General features: G+C 32.6%; 4 protein-coding genes and 2 non-coding genes across 9 annotated transcripts; 3 read left to right on the forward strand and 3 right to left on the reverse strand.

Annotated features, from left to right (window-relative positions):
• On the forward strand, positions 3–84 carry TRNAS-AGA. The gene has a single exon. It is a non-coding gene; the product is annotated as a tRNA-Ser (tRNA).
• Positions 2,311–2,392, forward strand: TRNAS-AGA. Its single transcript has one exon. It is a non-coding gene; the product is annotated as a tRNA-Ser (tRNA).
• Positions 7,039–8,675, forward strand: LOC109357974 (F-box/kelch-repeat protein At1g80440-like). Its single transcript, XM_019602045.1, has 3 exons — positions 7,039–7,178; positions 7,241–8,387; positions 8,548–8,675. The coding sequence occupies exon 2, from the start codon at positions 7,257–7,259 to the stop codon at positions 8,355–8,357; it is 1,101 nt and encodes a 366-aa protein (XP_019457590.1). The 5' UTR covers positions 7,039–7,178; positions 7,241–7,256; the 3' UTR covers positions 8,358–8,387; positions 8,548–8,675.
• On the reverse strand, positions 9,223–11,651 carry LOC109357975 (WAT1-related protein At1g68170-like). The gene is made up of 7 exons (XM_019602046.1): positions 11,437–11,651; positions 11,273–11,335; positions 11,040–11,156; positions 10,716–10,953; positions 9,951–10,109; positions 9,576–9,727; positions 9,223–9,336 (listed from the first exon to the last, which is right to left on the reverse strand). Exons 1-7 carry the CDS (start codon positions 11,625–11,627, stop codon positions 9,252–9,254), a joined length of 1,005 nt encoding a protein of 334 aa, XP_019457591.1. The 5' UTR covers positions 11,628–11,651; the 3' UTR covers positions 9,223–9,251.
• LOC109357966 (uncharacterized protein DDB_G0283697-like) lies at positions 13,007–18,292 on the reverse strand. 4 transcript variants are annotated; one of them, XM_019602025.1, is made up of 13 exons: positions 18,045–18,292; positions 17,405–17,908; positions 17,000–17,102; positions 16,701–16,915; positions 15,809–16,602; positions 15,480–15,591; positions 15,030–15,152; positions 14,483–14,529; positions 14,337–14,382; positions 14,053–14,121; positions 13,901–13,977; positions 13,481–13,564; positions 13,007–13,371 (listed from the first exon to the last, which is right to left on the reverse strand). In XM_019602025.1, exons 2-10 carry the CDS (start codon positions 17,902–17,904, stop codon positions 14,094–14,096), a joined length of 1,968 nt encoding a protein of 655 aa, XP_019457570.1. In that variant the 5' UTR covers positions 17,905–17,908; positions 18,045–18,292; the 3' UTR covers positions 13,007–13,371; positions 13,481–13,564; positions 13,901–13,977; positions 14,053–14,093. The 4 variants fall into 4 exon arrangements, with proteins under 4 accessions (XP_019457570.1, XP_019457573.1, XP_019457571.1 ...); XM_019602028.1 differs by having other exon boundaries at positions 13,007–13,402; XM_019602026.1 differs by having other exon boundaries at positions 17,405–17,916.
• On the reverse strand, positions 19,951–23,182 carry LOC109357968 (nuclear pore complex protein NUP50A-like). Its single transcript, XM_019602030.1, has 2 exons — positions 23,111–23,182; positions 19,951–21,588 (listed from the first exon to the last, which is right to left on the reverse strand). Exon 2 carries the CDS (start codon positions 21,520–21,522, stop codon positions 20,203–20,205), a length of 1,320 nt encoding a protein of 439 aa, XP_019457575.1. The 5' UTR covers positions 21,523–21,588; positions 23,111–23,182; the 3' UTR covers positions 19,951–20,202.

The raw sequence follows: 23,884 nt of genomic DNA on the forward strand, positions 1-23,884 counted from the left end.
AAGTGGACGTGCCGGAGTGGTTATCGGGCATGACTAGAAATCATGTGGGCTTTGCCCGCGCAGGTTCGAATCCTGCCGTCCACGTTTTTATGCTTTTATTTTCTGCTTCACTTTTTCATTGACTATCTTTTGTTTTGTCCCTTCTTCTACCTTGAACCCAAAATCATAGAGTCACGTGGATCAGGTTTGACCCCAGTAAGGATCAACAGAAGTTGTTTAACTTGTCCTTTCTATGAATATATATAGTTACCAAAAATGTTATTGATAAAATGCCCTATACTTGTATGGTTACATGTCTAATTTACCTTGTGCAATTATTTATTTAAGAATTAAGGTATATTGTTGTTAATACTGTATCAGTCATCAAACCGGTTAGGGTACTAGTATAGTAGTATAGCGGTTCAATAGGTGGTTCACTAATTAAACGGCACACCGACAAAATTAGATATAAAAATATAATATATTATTATTAATGTTGAAAAATCAATAGAAAAATCAATAAAAAAATCAATATATTTTTTCAATTTCATTCAAAAAATAATTTTAAATAAAAATTGGCCGGTATCCGGTATGGTTCAATTGAAAACTGACCGGTATGACCGGTTTTGACGAATTTTGGCTGGTGTTAACCGGTATAATTGCATGACCAATATAATTAATGTATCGTACCGGCATTGAGACCGATTCACCGGTTGAACCAACGGGCACGAACCAATTTTTATAACACTGTATTGAATAACATCGTAATATTCCATAATAAATTATGTTTATAACTAAACATTTTTAAATCTTTTTAAATTATTTTTTACATATAATTTTTATTCTATTTCTTTTCCTCTACAAATTGAATTAACTTTCATTTGATTACTCTCCTTATCAAAACTTATAACGATTTTCTTCGTGCATTTCAAACTATTTATGACACAATTCTATTATTTTTTCTACAATTGGAGTTATGTTGACTTTCTTTATAATGAACCCATTTTTAATTCAATCTTATTTACTATGTATAATGTCACAATATTCACATCTATACTACATGAAGTTTATTCTTTTGTTCATATTTTATTGTCCAACAATTAGTCTCGTATAACATTATAGGTCTTAAAAGTATGTAGAAAAACATTCTTGTCACATATGACATGTGACACACATGTTATTTCATCCACCCCACTTGTGGGTCTTGAGTTGTACCTTTCTATCACTTATGGCATGTAAAATATATGTCATTCATTCACTCCACTTAAAACCACATGTTATATAATTCACTCAAATATTTAAATCTAATGACTTGTGGTATGGCATGGACTCCATTTTCACTTCTATGCCACGATTTGTTGGTCACATACTTTTAAAACTTGTTTCCACTTTTCTACTCATTTAATTCCTCTCAATAGTCTCCAAGTAGGATAATATCATCCATAAAATGAATGCATTGTGGCACTATTTCTTGGGAATGCTCGTATGCATATTCAAGACAAATTTAAACAAGTTGGGGATCAACATCGACCGTTGGTATAGTCCAAGAGAAATATGAAAGTTTCTAGAGACCCCTCTTGTATTCTCACTTGGTCACGACACAATCATACATATCTTTGATTGTTCGAATGTAAGTAATTCGAATACTTTTATGATCTAGACCATTCCGTAATACATCTCTCAACACCTTCCCATACATATTCTTCAAACCAATGAAAACAATGTGTAACTCACTTTTAGTTTGCTTAGTATCTCTCTATCAATCGTTGTAATAAGTTTATGGCCTTCAAGGTTGACCTCCCTGACAATATATCAAATTGATTTTCTCACGTAACTTCATAGTATGACTCATGAATTTAATTAATCCCTTTATAATTTATAAAAAAAATTGTATATCAAACTTATTTTTATAAATATGGATTAAAATGTTTATTCCTCACTCATTAGAGTCTTAACAATCTAATATTTTATAAGGTTCAATATTTACTTGTTAAAAAGGTTAAAATAACAACTTACCGCATAAGGCTCATAAATTATAAGATCTGTGATAGGTTGATATATACAACATTAACTTAAATGACATTTTTCCAATAAGGGAATGACTAGAATCAATATGGTGCAATGAAAATTCCATGGGGCTAAATTGAGTATAATTTTATTATAAAATATGAGTAAATATCAAAGAAATGTTGCTTGAAAACAAATAAAGAAGTTAAAAATTGAAGAAAAATAATCGTGACAAGGATTCTGGTGTAATTACACGGACAGCAATCTAAGATAGACAATAACGATAAAGTCATATATGTTCCAGTTGGACTTCGTAACACAAATGTGGACGTGCCGGAGTGGTTATCGGGCATGACTAGAAATCATGTGGGCTTTGCCCGCGCAGGTTCGAATCCTGCCGTCCACGAATTTCACATGATTTTTTGAGGGAAATTGTCTACCTGAGTAGCAGAGACATCAAAAACTTTCTGACATAAAGAGAATTGGGTCATCTCTTTATCCATTATCTTTTTTGGTACTACTATATTCTCATATTTTTTGGATAATGAACTAATCTCTTTTGAATTCGTGATTGTTCTCCTAATAAGTATACCAAGAATCAAATTCTTGAACATTTGATTATCCTTAGGATCTAGAATAGTCTTACACCACTTAATACTAATATACTTTATCAAGTACATGAGACTTCATTATAGAGTATGGAGTTATTAAGTGAAGATACTAGTTGCATATGGCAACAAGTTGACAAAATTGTGAAGTTGGGTCAATATAGTAAGTCCAGTAAGTTTTCGTTATTTGATCAAAGGTATCTCTACAATATTACAATATTAATATTTCAAGTATTGTAAAGTTTTTTAATAATGAATTTTTAGAGTGTGAACTGTAATGCTCGACCACGCTTACCTTATCTTACAACAGCAACATGTTATTATAAAATTAATTGAAAATTATGTTGTCCGTCGTCACCTTTGTTTAATATACATATTATTCTGAATTAGGAAAAAGGAAAAATTACAATTTGATAAAAGTGAACAATTGGCAATTGGAATCTAGACATTAATCAATAATAACCTGTGAATAATACCAAAATATTAATTGGTTTAAGAACTGAAGTAGTAAGGAGTATAAGAGTTCGAGTTTCTATTATAAAGTTGTTAAAATAATTTAAGAAGTTAGTATTGTCTGAATGATATGTGAAAGAATTGAATAATTTATTCTTATTAATTGTGTGATCATATTTGTATTACATTTATATTTATACTTATCACTTATAGATAACTAAAACTAACCAGGATGTTACAAAAGTTGTAACATTCAAACAGATGAATCTTTGGATCTTGCATATAAAAAAGTTGAAAAAGCTTATCCATCGTATTGTGGATGTTTTTGGTGGAAAGGATTGTTTTTTTTGGGTAGAAAATACATTGATTTTACTAGACGAAAAAGCAATGCAATATTTCTCTTATTTAAAATTTAAATAAAATTTGTTGGGTACTTATCATATCATTAACAGTTATTAGTTACATTACACCACTTTTTGATTCTTCTGATAATAATTGAAACCCACTAATCACCACTAACTAAGCAACTATTATATTATGTCTATTTTCAAATTGATTTTCGGCTGAAATAAATGAAAAGAAAATACTTTAGAATTGAGACTAGTAAAATACTGTTTTCATGTTTATCTTCAAGGAAAACTCGTATAATTGATAGTTTTTGACCTAGTACTCACTTTTAAAATTTACTATACTTTGGTTTATTATATATAATAATTGGCGTGTAAAGTGTGATGTATATTACGAGGTTTACTTAAAAAAACCTGTATAATATATAAGAGTGTGATAGGTTTATCTAAAAAACTTCTAAAAATATATGCGATCATATAGAAAACTAGTTAAATAACTTAGGTAATAATTATATTTTCTGGCACATAACCAAGATAATAACATGACATTATGAAAAAATGGATAAATTATATAAAGAAAAATCGAACTTAAATTTAATGGAGAAAACCTGATGTAATGAGTTCGGGTTTTACGTGAGTTTAATTTTTAGGCTATGGTTTGGTAGAGCAAAGACCCTAACCCGAACTCGCCCCAAAGTAGTATAATTCAATTTGAAATTGGAATTTCTATCATGTATTCACTATTTTTAATTTCTAATTTTATTTTCATATCATTGGATCTTCAAACATAAAATAAATAAAATAAGAAATGCTAGAAAAAAATAAAACAAAAATGATATTATAATTTCCTTAATACATTTATAATTTTCGGATTCAGATTACCTGAAACCCGACGAATTCAAATATAATATTTTTATTTTCAATCCTATTAAATTTGAGTTCAAAATTTGAATTTCAGACCCGCCTCATTTGTCATTCCTATAAAAAAAACTGATTTAAGATATCTATAAGGATAAAGATGTTCCTAAAGAAACAATAATTGTAGTGTTGTTGCACATGTAGGTATCCAAGAAAGAGGTTGTGGTCACAACTGAGTAGAGGCAGGTGCTTCTAGAAGAATGATACTTGTAAATATGTTTAGTTTCCTAGATTTTCAAAAAACAAAAATGTAAATGTCATTAATAATTATATTTATTTCCATTTTCTAATATACCAAATAATTAAAAATTATCACATTCTTTATTCATTTTCTTCTCTCAAATATTTTTACTCAACCTCTTTCCTTAATTTTTATTTTGTAAACCAAATATAATATAAGTTTCAAATTGATTAATATACCATTTTTTTGTTATTATATAAGCTTAACTGTTCTACCTCTATTACCTTTAGAACACATTTTATGTCACTATATATTAATTGTGATTAGTTGAAAAAATATATCTAAATTAAAAAAATTAACTATTAAACATTTTTTTTTAATTATTTACAACTGATGATAGTAAGATAACAAAAAAATGTGGTCTTAATCTCTATACTCTTCAAAGGGGACTAAGAATTATTGATGTCCTTTTAGCTCTGTGTCCCACGAGCATTTTCTTTTGAGCTCAAACCTTTAAACGTTATAGAAATTTCTCAGCCAATAAATACAAGCTTAGTCGGTGCATGTTGCTTGAGCTTGTTCATAATACATGAACATATTTTATTTCAATTCTCTTTTACACTGGCCCCAACTACAAGGTGGGGGAAATCATGGTTATCTATTTAAATTAGTTTTCAAGTGAAACTTGAACGTGGACGCTATCATAAACCTATTATATAAGAATAAAGTAGTAAATTATATTTATTAATATCCATTATAAATGGTATTTACACACACTTTTCATAAAAAATAATAGGAAATGCACATTCCTGTATATAGTATACTATAGTATTTGTTTCTTCGTATGAATTTTAATGCAAGACATAGAAGACAACGATGTAAAATACAAATCCGAAGAAAAAATTACAGAAAAATTTCATGAGTTTTTTCTTTGCGAAAATAATTTCGCGAGATATATAAATTGGTGTACATGACTACTGAAAGTGTTGATCATCCTCATCAACCACTTAATAATAAATAACTAATGACGTTCACTTCAATAATCAACTTTTGGATTAGTATAAAAGATTATTAGCACAATTTCTCCATGGACATAAAAAAATAATAAATGATGTATAGTTTCTGGAAGATCGGAAAATGGTTAAAAAGACAAAAAATGACGTGAGAAAAGGGTCATTTGGAGTTTAGAGTTTTGGGTTGACCCTCAGAGTGAAAGCCATCCTTTCCTCTCACTCTTATCTTTAAACCACCGACTATAGGAAGTGGGACCTAATTACCTTCCTCACATGCCATTACAAACATCATGATTAGGGATAACAGCTTAGAAAGGGTGTACCCAAATTTAATAAGGAAGCTTGTTTTAACTATCTTTGGAATCTGGTTCATATTTTTCTAAACTATCATTATGTTTTTTTATACTATTTCTTCATCTTTTTATGTAAGGAACTACCTAATCTCTTTTAGGATTATGATTGTCCATTCTAACAAGGTTATTCCCATAAATTAAACTATCGACCTTAAGAATTCAATGAGCATTGAGCAATGCATTATTAATAAGTAGAATTATGTTTGATATAACCAATACTTTATCCCAATTTATATAATAAATATCAAAGTATATAATTATTACACGTATATAAATATAAGATAGAAGATGAAAAATAGCCGGGAATATCCAGAAGTGTGTGGGAATAATTTTTCTAGTGAACATTATTCTATCCACAAGACTCGAATCTAACACCTTACTTAGAAGAAATTAAACATGTACCACCTGAATCAACGCATGTGAGTAACATAATTAGTTTATTATTAATAATAATAATCATACAAAACAAAGGAGTCGTTGCATGGTTTACCAGGACAGGCCCACAGCAAAATCGCTATCCAATTACGTTGCTGGATTAGGAATCATCAATAATTATACAACGATAACTACATCAACAAAAATGAATGTGTATTTTAAATGTCGTGTAGTAGTATGTTAAAAATTTAGTAATTTAAGCAGTTATCTATAGACTATAAATAAAAGATAAATTAAACAACAGATGAACATATTTAACAAAACTGTCCCCAAATATTAAAAATAGCCATGCTAGCCACGTCATCATAATGTAAATTAAGTTCCTAAAATATTTTCAGTGCCTAGAAGGACAAAATATAGTGATATTTTATTTGATTACATTTTTGTTTGGAGAACAAGTTGAACTTTTTACACTGTTACTTGATATAATATAACTTTTAATAGCCCAATTTTAAAATTCCAAAAAGTTTCTTTATAGGCAAAATTTGATTAAGGAATGAAACTTAAAAGGAAAGAATTAAGTAGAAAATTTGAACAAAATTAACAAAAGCATTTTTACTAAAAGCTATATCTATGAAATTGCATCCAAATGAGTGAAAATGACAAAACCAAAAGGTGAGTGATTTCAATGGGCCACCATAACCTTCTAGAACACCCAGAGTTTTTATCTTCATCTTCATGTCCACTCAAAGCTTATCTCTAACAGCATGTGGATCCCCACTTATAAAAATCTAACACACACGTAAGTGACACTACAAGCTCACTTATATATTCACTTTCATATTCTCGTATTCTCTATACAACCAAAAATATTTCGATTATTTTCTCTCTCTGCAACTCCTTTTTATGTAAAGCCTCAAACTTTTAGCTAAAGTTCTCATCTTTCATTCAATCTCGTTCATGGGTCTTCACTAATTCACTAAAATACCGTCTTTGATTTCCGTTTATAGTTTATATATACTATGGAGCTTATTTCAGATTTACCAGAGGACGTAGCCCGAGACTGTCTGGTTCGGGTGTCGTACCAGCAGTTTGCGGCGGTAGCCTCCGTCTGCAAAAAGTGGAAGACGGAGATTCAGTCGCCGGAGTTTTGCCGGAGGAGAAGAGCCATCGGTAAAACCCAGAAAATAGTTGTAACTGTTCAATCGAGGATGGAACCGGATAAATGCGGAGCTGGGTTGTTAGTTAAATCAACTATGAACCCGGTTTATCGGCTCAGTGTCCTCGAACCGGAAACCGGAATCTGGAGCGAGTTACCGGTTCCACCCGGTTTTGACGGTGGTTTACCCGTTTTCTGTCAGTTAGTTGGTGTTGGATATGATGTTGTTGTTATGGGCGGGTGGGACCCAGATTCGTTGAAACCTTCTAATTCGGTTCTTATCTATAATTTCATGTCGGGGACGTGGCGAAGTGGGACCGACATTCCTGGTGGGGCCCGCACGTTCTTTGCATGTGCGACTGACTCAGCTCGAACTGTATACGTGGCAGGTGGACATGACGAGGAAAAGAATGCTCTGAGGTCAGCATATGCATATGACGTGCTATCTGACTTGTGGATACCGATGCCAGATATGGCAATGGAGCGTGACGAATGCAAAGCTATGTTATATGGTAGTGGTGGTGGTAGTGATAATAGCTTATGCATTATCGGTGGTTATTGCACTGAGATGCAAGGGCAATTCGAGAGAAGTGCCGAAGTCTTCGATTTTGCCACATGGAAATGGAGTCCGATGATGGATGAGTTCTTGGATGATGCCATGTGTCCGAGAACGTGCGTTAATGGTGGTGGTGATGGTGACAAGAGATTGTACATGTGCAGCGGGAGTGACGTGGTGGCATTGATGGACTCAACGTGGCAAAGAGTGGCAAAAGTGCCAAGTGAGATACGCAATGTTGCATGCGTTGGAGCGTGGGAAGGGGCAGTGTTGTTGATTGGGTCAAGTGGGTTGGGGAAACCATATATGGGGTTTGTATTGGATGTGAAGAGTGGTGTTTGGACTAAAATTGTGAGCCCAGATAACTACACGGGTCACGTACAATCTGGTTGCTTTTTGGAAATTTAGGACACTAGTCTTGGTTTCAAATATGTTTGTACAAATGGACAAGAATCTGCTATCCCAAACTCTATTCTAGATCAATCATATTATGGTATGTCACTTAAAAAAAATTAAATAATCATAACTTTATCAGTTTTACTTTATGTGATTGGCTAAGGACGTGAATAAGGACATGGTTGGAGACAGCAGATCCTCATTGTATAAATATGCCAACTATGAAACAACATTTTTGTTTTCCTTGGTATGCATAAAAATATGACATTTTGACTTTTTTCTTCAGCTTATAAAATGTTGTTGCATACGTGCAGAGTTTAGCCACATTTTTTAAAATAACTAAGGGCCACATCTCAAAAAGAGATTGAAAGTGATTTATCTTTCTATTAAATCAGAAAAGAATCATTTGTCTCATAATTTTTTTGTTCTCGTATCCCGAACCAATCAAATTTCATAAAATAATATTAAAATATTAATTTCTCTTTTTACAACTAAAAAAGATGAGAGATTTATGTATTAAATCCCCATTTTACTTACACCTCTACTTCCATATGGAAACATTATTGATAAAATTTAAACAAAAATAAAATGTCTCAGAAACATATATATCATATAGCATTGTCAATGAATTGTTTCTCGTTGAATATGGTTTCTCTGCTGAGCTTTGAACATGTTTCTTCTTTCATTCTTCATGCAACACTGCTATGGATTAAGCATATAAATAGGAAAAGTAAGAGTGCACTATGCAAAAGGTCTTGGACCCTTAATTAATGGTTATTTGGATTTTCGTTTCTTCCATTTTCTTCTTTCTCTTCTTTTGATAGATTATCATTTTCCTTAAACCATTGGCATGATTCATGTAAATAATCTCTAACTCTTTAACTTTCAGAGAATCTTTAGTTAGCTTTAGCACTTGGATTCCTTCAATTCTATACCTTTTCCCCACAAGACAGAGTATAGTCCAAGAATAATTAATACTGATCCTATTATACTGTAATTTAGAACAAAATATTATCAGTTAATACTAAAATGTAAAAACACAAACAAATTGATTATATAAAATGCTTTATGAACATCAACTTTGCTTCTTTTGATGTATCTTTAAAATGTGTATATGTAGGAATATATAAAATAAATAAGTGATTAAGAATTTCAGATAAATATCTACTATATCCAAAATTTGATGTTCAAATAATATAACTCTTGATTATTTAATTTTAACTTCTGTACCTTCCCAAATAGAGCTTTTCATCTAATATGAGAGACCCTGCAATGGCCACTAGAACAAGGAAAAGTGGATTGAAACTTGAAGCATAAAGTGGACCTTTTAAGTGTACACACCACATAATTAGAACCCAAACAAGTCCTGAGGCCACAACACCCTGGTACAAATAATGCACGCATAAAAATGGGATTAAGGTGCTATTTATTATAAGCATAGGATAATTATTTGATACTTCATTCAATTAAAGCACTTGATATATATTACAGTGAATAAATCTTTAATGAACATACTCAATCAAATGTTATTATCTTAATATATTGATTGATTATATTCAATAGAACATGGCCATGCAAAAATCACTGGTATAAAAGTAATGATACCGAATAAAGTGCAGTGAGAAGTCTGATATTCCAGCCAAGCTTCCATTGATTCAAATCTCTTTCCATGCAGAGGGCAAATATAACTGATTGAATAGAAGCCATCACTGACATCAAAGCTGCACTAGTATAATGCCAAGGAAACTTTTCACTCATCCTTGCCTACCACACACAAAATAGAGTTCACTTTTTTCAATACAGTATTTCTTATTATATGTATATGTTTTTATTTCTGATAATAATTCTTGTATAAAAACTATAAAAATTGTGAGAACAATAGATTTGGGTCTTACAAATAATCATGGATGGTTAAAATTAAAAATTACTTATTGGCTACACGATAATCATGTGCATGTATCTTTTAATTTTACTCATTCAATCAAGATCTACTAGTACATACTAAGTATTCTCATTTTTCACTGTAGCGGATTATTCTCTCGTCCATAGTTTCCAATATATATAATACATAAAAAAATAGATGTAAATATCAAATCTTGTGGCACAGGTGTTGTACAAAAAACAGTATTAATTACATAGAATAATAGTATTATAACACAAATATATGATAAAAAAAGATTTTCTAGTTATTGTACTTCAAATTCCAATTTTTCTATTCATTTACTTATCAAAAACTACACATGATTGATCTCATAGCAATTATTATATCTTACACTCTAAATATCACAAACTACATGGTAATAGTGACATAATGATAATCAATCATCACTATATAATAGTATATGTTAGTCACAAGAGATTGGAAATGACCTGAATTATCAACCATATTGAATATGAAAGACAAGTTCCAAAAGCAAGAGCAGATCCCCAAATTTGAGTATCAGACACATCATGTGGTTGTATATGTGGCATCAAGTTTATATGTGTTGACCAGAGGTGAATCTCAATGCTCTTATAGAAGGCCAGGATCATTGCTCCACAAATTCCCATCATAGTGCCAACAACTTTGGCCTTCCCTGTTATTTTTCTAATGTTCAACTTTTCCAACCTGTATATATATTTATATTTATGTGGAGTAACTTTAGGGTATGGTTAAATAAATTACCATAGGATAAGATATTTTATGGGACATACCCAAAACAGAAGGCTAAGATGAAAGTGACACCAGGAATGAGGTTGTACATTGCTGTAGCATATGTTGCGTTTGCCAAAGCCACTGCTTCCACGAACAAATTTTGTTGTATAGATGCCCTAAAGTTTCATTTACACTTAGATAATGTTATATTTTCATTTGGGTATAAATTTTTCTTCTTATAGTTATATATATATATATATATATATATATATATAACATGGATTCAACTTACCCAAATAATCCACAAAGAAATGCTTGAAAGAGTACTCTTGGTGTGATCTGTGGCTTGCTCTTCCTGTAGTTACATGAATCGATGCAAACAAATAAATGATCTTTGAGTTTTGACCATGTATCAAGTGTGTATAAGAAGAAGATGAACATTTTAGTAGATGTTACCTTTCGACTAAAAAGGCTAGTGGAACAATGAAAGCTGATGCAAAGAGAAAGCGATAAGCCATAAGAATACTAAGGTTCATGCCATCATTTGCAACCAATTTGTACAAAATGCTAACACCAGCATAAGCAACTTGTACCACCACCATTAGAAACGGTGCCTTAAGCCTTGCTAGCACTTTGTTAAGTGACATGTTAATCACAAATTCCTAGCCACTGTGTTAATTTATTTGGGGGAAATACTATATAGCTAGAATGTTATATTCTAGTACATACTTTACCATCGTGTTATTCAATCTTCCCTATTGTTATATTTTATGACTATAAATACACACATATATATAGTAAGAGAGAGGGGGAATGAAGGGTAGATATGGAACCAAGATCCTCTGTCCGAAAAACTTTCTATCTCCATATTAATCATATTCCACCAAATAGTATAAAAGTTACTTTATGTCTATTTTTAAATATATGACAATATTTCATTAAACCGAAACAAAAAATATGGGACAGGTGACTCCCATTCGATAGATATGAGCATGGGAGTGGTGAAGAGATACTCTCCACTACTGTGCTCACCCTTAAAGCTTGGAGAATTGATTAATAGGAACTTCTATAAATGATTCAATGATTAGAGTATAGAACTCTTTTGGTGTTTGGCATTGGCAAGAAGACAAGCTCCCTTGAAATAGACATGGAGGTATATTTCTTTTATAGGAAAATTAATAAAGTGGAAATTAAAGAATTAATGTATGATAATAAAATGAATACAAATTAACATCTTGATTTGAAAGTAGTTTGTAACATTGTGGAGAATGTTTTGTGTCTTTTCAATAATGGACGAGGCATATTAGATAATGAGAATCATAATGCGAGCCTGAGTTAATTCTATAAATTCATTTTCTCTTGCACTCAATTTATTTTACATCAATCTATAGTAATAATCTACGTACACAGTACCTTTTCTATGAGTATATAACCATTACTTTTAACGCTATGATGACTTTGGAAATTGAGTAAGAATATGCTTTATATTATTATTAAGAGGTAATATATTACCCTATCAATATATAGATTTATATCCACTCAATGTATCATTGAATATTCATTTATATTGTTAGTTTAAAGAGTCAATAATAATTAAACATGAATAATAAATAATACAATAATAATATATAAATAAAACTAATAAACTGTCATCGCATACATTTTTTTATTAATGTCCAAGTCTCGAAAAAAAATATACAGGACCTAATACTGTATTTTTCTGAATTCTCACTTGATTTTCCTTGACTTATTCAAATTTTATAAACTTATATTAATCAATTTCAAGTATGTCACGAGTGGTATACATAATAAGACAAATTATCACATCATGAAATTTTGTTTTAACCAAATATAAAGTGACTGTTAGACATAAACCAATCAAATTCTCACTAGCTATTAAAATAATTATTCATAGTTAATGCTGTTTTAAATTATCTTGAAATTTTGATTAGTTAGTGTTCATGCAAAGAATAACTCAGTGGTTTAACTATTAGATTTTGTAGCAATAAACACAAACCAAACCATATGCTCTGCATGGAATACCAAAACTTATCCTTGGTGAATATACTACCTTCTCTTTGATAACACAAATGATAGTATCTCAACTCAAGTCTCAAAAAGCTAAATAAACAACTTAAAAGCAAAATCATTCAGTCAATAAAGGAACTTTGAATTTGAAAAATAAATACGACACATTAAATATGCCTCTCAGAAACTAGATAATTGACTCAGCAGTCTCATACCAGATGAACAAGAAAACCATTTAATTTACATCAGAAACTGTTAACACCACAAGCAATCAGTTGCTGCACAATAATCATAGTCTTTCCTCATATCCATAGTTGTAGAGAAGCTTCACTATGTTTCATGCAAACTTTACTAAAAAGCAAACTGCAACAAAAACCCAGAAACAAACTAACAACTGCCATGATTCCTCAGCACCATTTATAGATATGAATGACAGATTCCAGTTGTGGTTACAAATTTACGATTTTCTTACCGCACAATTACACAAGCAACAACCACCTGTCAAGCTGCAGTGACTTTATTATGGAGCAGAACAGCATGAACAGGTGTTATATAACTGCACAGGAAGAAAATAGAGCAGAAAAAGAAAGAAGTGTAAGAGCATATAAAGCCCAAAGCAATCCACAAATATATTTTCAATAACATGGGGGAACCGGATATACTAAAAAACTGAAGGCTTGTTTGGTTTAGGAAAAATACTTCTTTTTTATCACATTGTTTTGTTCAATCAAGCACTATTATTAATGAAAAACAGATCCTAAATAATTTTCAAATCTCAGTTTGATATTTCTGTTGACTTTTGAAGTCGAAGGAGTATAATAGAGTCATAGAGAGGACATATCTCAATCGTACAACAATAAACATTCTATGAGAATTTGAGTTCTGTAATTACCTATTTTTTAAAAACCTATTGCAACCCAAAGTACTCCAGGACAAAAGCTAGAGAACAAAGGGCAAGGAGGAAGTCCTGTGACAAAAATTTACCAAAACTCAATAATTTGTACTTATATACATCATAAAACATTCATAGGGAACTATCAAACCTTTTCTTCTTAATCAAATAAGCTGGCATGCGGTACAAGACTTCACTGCCCAAAATTCATCTCTGAATATCTGCATAGAGCATAAATATTCATTGGGATTGTGAGCTAACTAAAAATCATGTCAATAGTATCATCAAGTGCTTTCCCAACAACCCCCTAACCAACCCCTAGAATCCATAGAAAAAACAAGACAATAAAAAGAGGCAGCAGAATCATGCTCAAGCACATAGAGAAAATAATTATTGAAATGGCTATAAATTATATTTTTTTTGCATTTCAACTTGCCTGCGGGGCTTATTCTGCCGCTGTCCAAACTCATCACTTACAGGCTCTGCACCCAAATGAATTCCAAATAATAAATTATAGCATTAAAACCATAGGCAACGCAAAAGGTTAACAAAATCAATGGAAATGGAATATCAGTATCTTACCAGGTCTCTTTGGTGTGTTCAATTCATTATTAGCATTATTCTCCTTGCTGCAAAGATTCAATAAAGAAAACAGATTATAACTCCAGCAAAAAGCTACAGCAGCACGGAAGCACAAAAAGTATACAGACTACTTCATTATATATTTTCTCCCCAATGAAATAGAATATAAATCGCAATGTTAAAGCCATGCTTCATAAGCTAAACATGGAGATCAACATATACAAGAAACATTTTAAACATGTTAGAGATGCATCCATTGATAAAAATACCATAAAGTGCAGTAAAAACCAAGCAACAATGATAAATAAATATAATTCATGCTCAAATAATCGTTTCAAACCTACAACCCAAAGCATAATACATGTTTAAACCAAAGAAAGGTAAGAAAGAATGTGACATGCATGTACAAGTTGGAAAACCGACGGAACAGAATTGCATAGCTAAAGAGAACCAAAGACAATCAGTGTTACAGACAACCTGTGCAACACAGAAAAGTAAAGCATAGTAAATTTATATGAAGTCATATTAAAGTTATTAAAATACCAACCTTGCAGTACCAGGTGCAGATGTCTGTCCTGATTGTCGAGCATGATAAGCACCATCAACAGTGAGGTAGGGTGGACAGTATGAGGCCCCTAAGGCTCCTGCAGCACCAGCCAAAACTGGAAGCCTAAACCAAAGAAGGATGTAGTTAGAAAGTATACAGAAAAAGGGAAGTAGAAGGAATGAAAGAGGGGTTTTTAAATTAAAAAGGGAAGATATCACTAACAAAGAACGAAACATTTTTTTATGAAATCCTTCTCAAAACATTTTTGTTATCATGATTTATTGTCATATTCATACTAGAGTATCTCTCAAAGAAATTTGCAAGTAGAAACCATATAACAGTGGCAGGAGGACATTTCAACCAAGTCAAAGGCCAAAACTCACAGAATAGCCACCTAATTAGCTCTTCAAACATTAATCAACATCATATAAAAGGCAGAAGAATATGTACCAAGTCATTTCAGAACTTCCTAAACCATGTTGAGGCTGAACATATCCAGGGAATGCCATGCCAACAGCAGGAACTCCTATGCCACCAGGATGTTGCCCTCCAAATTGCATAACTGTGTCCCACCAGAGCAGAGTGAAAATTAATAAATAAAAACAAGGGAGTGTAGTAGATCAGGAGACCTTCAATGCCAAAACATCTATATAACAGTATAAACACTTGACTTTTCACATGTTTTACAACTTGTACTTGATGGAATAGTACATTAGACATAATTTTCCACTATGTCACCAAAGTTGTACTTAACAAGAAAACAGCTAAATAAAACTAACCTGGCAAGAAGGCTGGAAAGTTCTGATCTCCATGACTACCACCGATATTGCCCATAGGTCCACCATAAACAAGGCCCCTTCCATTACCCTGGGAAACTCCCCTTCCTTTTCCAACCAATGCACCTTTGGATTTACCTGATTCTGAAGTTGTGTCAAGTTCTTCAGAATCGGTTTTTGTAGGAGATGAACCTTGAGACTCACTACCAGGTCGATGACCCAGCTGTGATGCATGGGCTTGCACAGAAGTTGAAGTTCGCCCAGGTGCAGAATTTCTCTGAATAGCCTGAAATTGTGTTGGAGCAATTTTGTTTGCTCGGCTATGTGAGGTGGCAGGCTGATAATTCATCTGTACAGGGATTGATCCACCCCTCCCTGGAGCCTTTATATGAGTAGAGTGGGAAGCATTAACTCCAGAAGAGCCAGGTGGTGGCATATGCAAATTATTGATAGGCTTCCTAACAGATGCATTGACGGACTCGTCAATATAAAGCTTGTCCATGCTGGTAGAATCAACGACATTCTTTCCCCTAAGTGAGGCATTGTTTTGTTGAAGTGAAAAACTCTCGTTGATAGGGCGAAAGCTCCTGCTTGTGGTTCCAGTTTGAACATCCCTTTTTGGTGTCAGATTAATCTCTTTGTTTGAAGATCCTGAAGGGTAAAAGGGAGGAGATGCATAATTCAAATTTGAAGATACTTGTTTCTTAGCAGGTGCTAGATCGGATTCTGAACTAGAGGTGGGTGCCAAAGTTCTCCCTGAACTAACGATTGATGTTTCTTCAAGAGGCTTCGAAGATCTTGTAACAGAAGAATTTTTTTATCAGAAAGCCTTAGCATATACAGGTAGCATTTATCCAACTAATATGATCTTATAAAACATAAAGTATTTACTCACTGTTTATTTTGCATCTGGGGTGCTGGATCATTGCTTTTCTTATTAGCAGGCTCATACCTTCGAGGTCCTCTACCTCTGACAACACCCTTTGGGACCTGACCTTGACTGCCATTGTTATCATATTCTCTTCTATCACCTCGAACATGTCCTCCGCGACCAATGGCTCGATTTTTGCCACGGCCTCCTCGATAATTACCTCTAGAAGGTCTCCTTCCCTATATTTTATACATAATTAATCAGAAAGGTACAAGTTGAAAAAAATAAAAGTTAACAGTACTGCATTGTTACAAGACCATCACCTCTTTGTAGGGCCTTTCCTGCAAAGTGATCTCCTCAAACTTATCATGTCCCCATTTTCTTTCATCTTTGGACTCCCACAGTCTCCCTCCACCATTCATCCGCCTGAAATCGACAATAGGAATGTATGAATTTATGAGTGTCATAAATATCAACCATGTAAAACTATTATAGACATGGACATGACAGAACAGTGTGGAGCATCCTATAATATTCTCGTTGATTCCATTGTCAGGAGAACCAAGAAGTTCTATATTTTAATTCATGTGTCATGTTCTGTCATAATAAATAAATAAAGTTAAACACAAAAAAAGAATCCATATATTTTGACTTGTTCCGTTCTAACATGTCTACTCAACACACCAACTATATGTTACGTGTTATGCAGAATAGAACAGTGAAGATACCTGTTACGAGCACCGGCATTGTCCCTGAAACGATCATCATGCATGTAAAATGCTCCGGCAGTAGGCACAGCAAAGGGTTCACTCTCCTTCTTCTCTTCACCATCCTTATTCTCTGAATTTTCTTCTTCCAAAGGGGCATTGACACCAGAAGCATCAGAATCCTTCACCATTACCGCTGCTGGCGCTGCACCATTCAAAACTCCTCCTTCCTCCTCAAAAACCCTCTCCTCATACACCTCTTCCTCACCTCCTTCATCTTCATATTCCTCTTCCAACTCTTCTTCTTCGTCATCATAATCCGCGACACCACCCTCACCTTCAGAATCATCGGAATGAATCACATTGGGATCTGAATTATTATCCCTTCCATCATCATCTTCTCCTTCCGTTTCTTCATCATCACTGGCCTCACGTCTTCTCCGCATTGCCAACGATCTCTTAGCATCTTCGGGATCACTTTCATACTCAAGATCCTCTTCTTCAACCACACTACTACCCATCAATCTAAACCCCTCGAAAAAAATCAAACAAATTCAACCAATTAAGCAAAAATCCTCAATCAAATCCCAACCACAAAAACACGCATAAATAAAACAAAAAAAAATAAACATTACGATACCCGGTTATGAATATAACATACCTAAACCAAGATTTGTCAATCAGCAAGAACTCAATAAACAAAAATCTTGGTCAACTGAAAAAGCAAAATAGAGTTACGAATTTATGATTATGAAGAAGAAGAAGAACGGCAAATTGAACAGCGTAATTTTGGGAGATTTTGGATATGAGAGGTGAAACCCTAGATAGATAAATTTTGGGAGATTTAGTTTCTTTGGGTGTTGAATTTGAAAGTGAATGAGGAACGAGACGCTAAAAAGAAAAAGGGTATACGGAGTGATTATACAATGAGCGAGGGGGTATTTAAGGAAATTCAAATGAGTTATTGTTGTGACACGTGAGAATGAGATTAGGAAAGCGATCTGATGAGTTTTCAGTCCAACGAATACTTGGATACTTAGTCTTTCCAAAGAGTTATAAGATTTAGATTATCTTGTAATGGAGGCAATCATGTTCGAGCCGGGAACATCTACATGTACGTGGGATTAACTCTCCTCGTGAACATTTTTTCCATTCAAAAGACTCGAACCCGAGACCTTGCTTAAGAAAAATCAAACATGTACCATTTGAACCAACACTCATTAGTTTACAATCTAATTGTTTGTGAGAAGCGATACCTTTATCAATTCTATAAAAATTTAATGATTTAGATTTAGTCAGTAATTTAAAATTTTAGATTTTTTTGTAATTAATGAACTAAAATGTAAATAAGTTTTTTAAACTTACTCTTGAAGTAAGTGAAAAGAATGATATAGATAGTGATAATAATGCTCAAATAGTAATTAGTAAAAATATTGAAATTTAATAATTGTAACATCATCAAGGAAAAAAACTTCACAGCTACTTGCTTTGTAGTTTTTCCATTTATGATATATATTGTTTTTTATTTTCTAGTTGCATATATTAGCGAAATGAATAAATGATTTTTTTGTCCACCCTTATTTTTGAAAACAATAAATTAAGTGAGAATAAAAGCTCTTAAATAAACAAACATTAAAATAGATTGTTGAGAGTTATTCTAACTTAAGTAAAATTCTTAAATTCAAATTTACATGTATGTGAGTGAAGGATACACATGAATTAGACAAAATAAATAAATAGAATATCATATTTTCAATACTCATATATTTTAAAGATTTCTTTTTCTTTTATATTTTTATTTCTGGTTAATCATCAGAGTGAAGATATATAAGTTTGGACTATACCACAAGAAAGTGATCATTTGGAGATTAAAGTTAAGAGTAAATTATACTGACACCCCTGAGTTTTAGAGAAATTACATAAACCACCTCTCACTTTTCTACACCTATACAATCCCCTAATTTTCATACTTTCATTACACTGACCACCCTGCATGAGAAATACGTGTTTTTTAATAAAAAATGTGATAAATGCAATTAAGTTAAACAAAACATGGTATATTGTGGAGAAAAGTTCAAATAATATATTAGTCGATACCTCTTTATTATTTTTGGTTCGTTAGAATATAGTATAAGAGCAATTTAAACAATATCTCTTTAGAATTGTTGATATATTTTGTAACCAAAAATAATAAAGATACATTGATTTGTATATTATTTGGATTTTTCTTCACAATATATCATGTTTTGTTTAATTTAGTAGCATTTATCGCATTTTTTGTTTAACAGATTACACTTATTTCTCATGCAGGGGTGATCAATGTAATGAAAATATAAAAACTAGAGGAGGCTTGTGTAGGTGTAAAAAAGCAAGAGGTAGTTTGTGTAATTTCACTAAAGTTAATTATTCAAGATATATAAGTTGAAACTATGCTGTTAATTCATTAAATGGTTAAAAAATCTATATAAAAATGAGTCGTCAGTAACAAATAAAGTTAGTATGATGAAAAAAACAAATATTACGTAAGAAACATATTTGTATCAAGACAAGGATAAAGATTGTCTCTGTAAGCCATAGTGAAATTTGACAAAATTCCAGGCACATAAAATAAACGATTCAGTGTTCAAGAGCTAAGATTTGCAATATAAAGCAAGGATTATCCAAAATTAAGTTCTACCATTGCTTGAAAATTTGACTCTTGAAGTACAACTAGTTAACTATGATAGACTCTGCCATACAACAGCAAAATAAATTGGAATAACAAATTTTCTTTCTGTAAAGTTCTAACAAGACATGGACTTTGTTGGACATATATATTCTCACTCATTAGTAGCCTTTGGAGAATTTTCAGGGGTCTTGATAATTGTTGATGATGTTTCACCTTTGTGTGCCAAAACTGCAGCTTTAAACTCCTCCACTATAGACCCATCCTTGAACTTCAAGGCAAATGTTGAAAGTCCACCTTTCTCTTCTGTGGCACTATTAATGCAAGCAAAAGTAACACCCTTTTTCTCCATATCTGTGAGCTTAATTTCAGGGTAAAGACGCGCATTCAAAATCAATCTATAATTCCCCTTAGACCTCATAAGAAGCCTGCTTTTTTCTGTCTCACTTGTAACATTGACCTTCAAATCTCCTTTCCCTTTTTCCTTCCAACTTCCATCAACATATTCAAATAATATTGAATATGCATTGAAAACTACTTTCTCTTTTTCTTCACCAGTTTCAACTACAACCTCCTTCAGTGCAGTGATACCATTTCCCTCAGGCTTAAAGGCAGCAGAGGACCCAGGTGCCCCAAAAACAGAACTTCCATTTGTTGATAAACTCAGACCAAAAGGCTTGTCATTCGAAATGGACCCGAAAGAAAACGGAGTAGAAGAACCAGTTCCAGCTAGACCCGTGAAGGCATTTTGGCTACTTGAAAGCTGTAGGAATGACTTCATATTACCACCTTCAGCACTTGGTTCTCCACTTTCAGCTTTGTCATCTTTCTTATCCACATTTTCAGTGTTTTCTTTCTTATCATCATTTTCAGAAACATTGTTATCCTTGCTTTGTCCTTTATCAACCTCATCAGCACTCTCATGAGCAGCATCATTCTTATCCTCATTTTCACTTTTATTCACATCCTTAGTTGGTTCTTTATCTAACTCGGATTTGTCCGCAGTGCTCTCCTTTTCTGCAGCATGCTCCTTACTTGCATTGGTTTCTTCTGCAGCCTCCTTATTTGCAGCAGATTCACTCTCCACCACATCAGTTTTGCTCTCTAACTGCTTAGCCTTCCCATCTTTAGCTTCCTCAGAATCCTTAGTTATACCATCATTTCCTTTTGAATCATCTGCAACGGTATTCTCAACAGCTGATTGTACTTCAGTAGTAGCTTCAGCAGGATTAGCACCGGATCCAGTGGGAGCAACCAAGCGAATTCCAGAAAAAGGGTTTGGAGCAGAATTAGTCTGTGGGCGACGTACTTTGACTATTCTTCTGGTTGCTAGAACCTCATCACTTGCTTTCTTGAAAGTGCCGGTCTCAAGCTCAGGAGCATCTTCCTCATCATCAATAGGAGTATCTCGAGTGAGCTCCCTTCCAGCAGCCCTTTTCTTTGAAGGTTGAAGTACATTCTCAGCATCCGCCATTGAAGAAAGAATGAATGAACTACAACTTAAGAACTTATATTTTATCAAGTGGCAGTACAGCAATAGCTGCAACAAAAAATTATGATTCACATTCTTTTCTCCACAAATGGAGTACAGAAATTCAAAGCAACAAGAATAACACAAGCCATCTGAATGAAGACATATTAGGTGTAAGTATAACAAATTTACAAAGCCACACAAACAATCTAAAAAATCTCATAACATATTAAGCATTGCAAAATACCAGATATTAGGAAAATACCACCCAAAAGAATCACAGGTAACTAGGTAAGACCACAAATCCAAGCAACCAACAGAATCCCAGGTAAGCTTTTGGGTACACATGTTAGAATGAGGTAGAACAAATAAAAAGTGATTTCTATTCTATGTTTAGTATAATTTATAACCAGAACAGGATAGGAGACAAATGATTAAAATATGTCACACTTCGGTTCCACTCAGTCCTATGCACACACCAAACACAACCTGTGGAAGGCCTAGTAAACACCCACAGCCCCACACCTATTCATGCTATGTACATCAGCTTACACTATTTGTTGCTCAAAATAATTTGATCCTGCACAGCACAAATGGAAAAAAGATAGTTCATGGAAGCCTTCTAAACATGGCATTACCCATGAACAGTGATATGAATTGTGGACCGCATCACCTTACGTAACCATAATACTGTGGTTGCGGTGACAGCCACAACCGCATCACACCGCAATTGTGCTGTGACTCCAAATCACAGTGATATGGTCGCATTTGGCCGCAACACAACTGCCCGCATCGAATTCAAATATATTTTACTAATCACAAAATAATTCACACTGCGACAACTGCATTCCACATCACAACGACTGCAATGACCGCAATCACAGTAACCGCAATTGTTATACCACAATCACGAATACAATTTAAAACAATGAACTAGTAACATCCAAATGAAGCAATCAAACTAGTGACAAAAGATGCAACATATCACAAGAAATTGTTCAATTATTCTGAAGTAGTAAATTGCCAATGTGTTGTTTGTTTTGAATGAGCTTATATTCTATAATGAACAGTTTATGATAAATAAGTAACACAACAATAACGAGCTTGTTTGTTCAAGTTTTTTTACCGAAATAAAAATGATTATTTGATTGAAAAAAAATTCACATTTGACATCTGTACACACGTTTTGCTGTTCTTTTACATAGAGACGGATGGAAAAGCTGAATTCAGCTGCTTTGAGAAGCAATATTTTCAACTCCTCAAAAATCACTTTTGTAGAATATTCTTAAATATCATGTTTTCAGACTCTACGAACCCAACTCAAGATTTCAGACTTTAACCTATAAAACCCTAAATAAAATTCTCTTAACCCTTTTATCAGCATAAATAGGCTCAAACTGTAAGATCAAAAGTGAAAGTTAATTACAAAAAGGACATAAATATGATTCCCATGGACCTAGGTAGCGAAATTAATATGAATTTGTTAATGATAATTTAAAGCATAAGAATCTAAGTTGAGTAGCACAAATAACATTAAGAAGAAATAAAAAAAATAAAATGAATGAAGGAAGACAGAGAATTAGATACTTACAGGTAAATATGGAATAATAAATTGAGAAAAAACGCAGTATTTGAGGAAGTGTTTCAGGTGAAGAGTGGAAACCCTAATTAATATACTCGCACAGCTGGCACCACCATCGCTGTTTGTTTTTATTTCATCTTTCTTTTCATTTTTTTTAAATTTAAATTAGCCCGTAATCCAAACATATAATTGTTGATATTGTGATAAAAGATCGAAAGGACATTTTTATGAGAATATCATTCATTGTACATGTTCCCTTTATTGTAGGGATGTCCTTTTTCTTCTTTCTTTATTATTAGAAAAAGAGACAAGAATCTACTAAATTACAATAATTTAGCATATATAAATTTCTTCCATGTTTTTTACTTTCAATTTTATTTTATTAATTAATAATTCTCTCAATTATTTTCTTATGACGCACCTATCAACTAGTAGAGAGAAGCTTAAACTTAACCAAATTACACCAGCTTGAATATCTACAGAGAAAAAATGTAGTTACATCAAATATTCTGTATGCAATTCCATATATCAGAAGCTTTTAATATTTATAGTGGTTTCTACGAGGCTTGAACGTGATTGCTTTTATGAAAAAGACACATGGTTTAAAAAAATTATTGTGAGAAAAATAATACATCAAATATAAATGTTACTTTTACTTTGCTATGATTATACAAATATCAAAAGGTAATTTAAATTTTAGAACTGATACTTTTGAAGGATGATACTTTTAATAAGATTCATATAGGCATAATATATGCAACTGTTTAATAGAAACAATGAGAA

This window comes from Lupinus angustifolius, chromosome LG10, assembly GCF_001865875.1.
Source record: "Lupinus angustifolius cultivar Tanjil chromosome LG10, LupAngTanjil_v1.0, whole genome shotgun sequence".
NCBI lineage: Eukaryota > Viridiplantae > Streptophyta > Magnoliopsida > Fabales > Fabaceae > Lupinus > Lupinus angustifolius.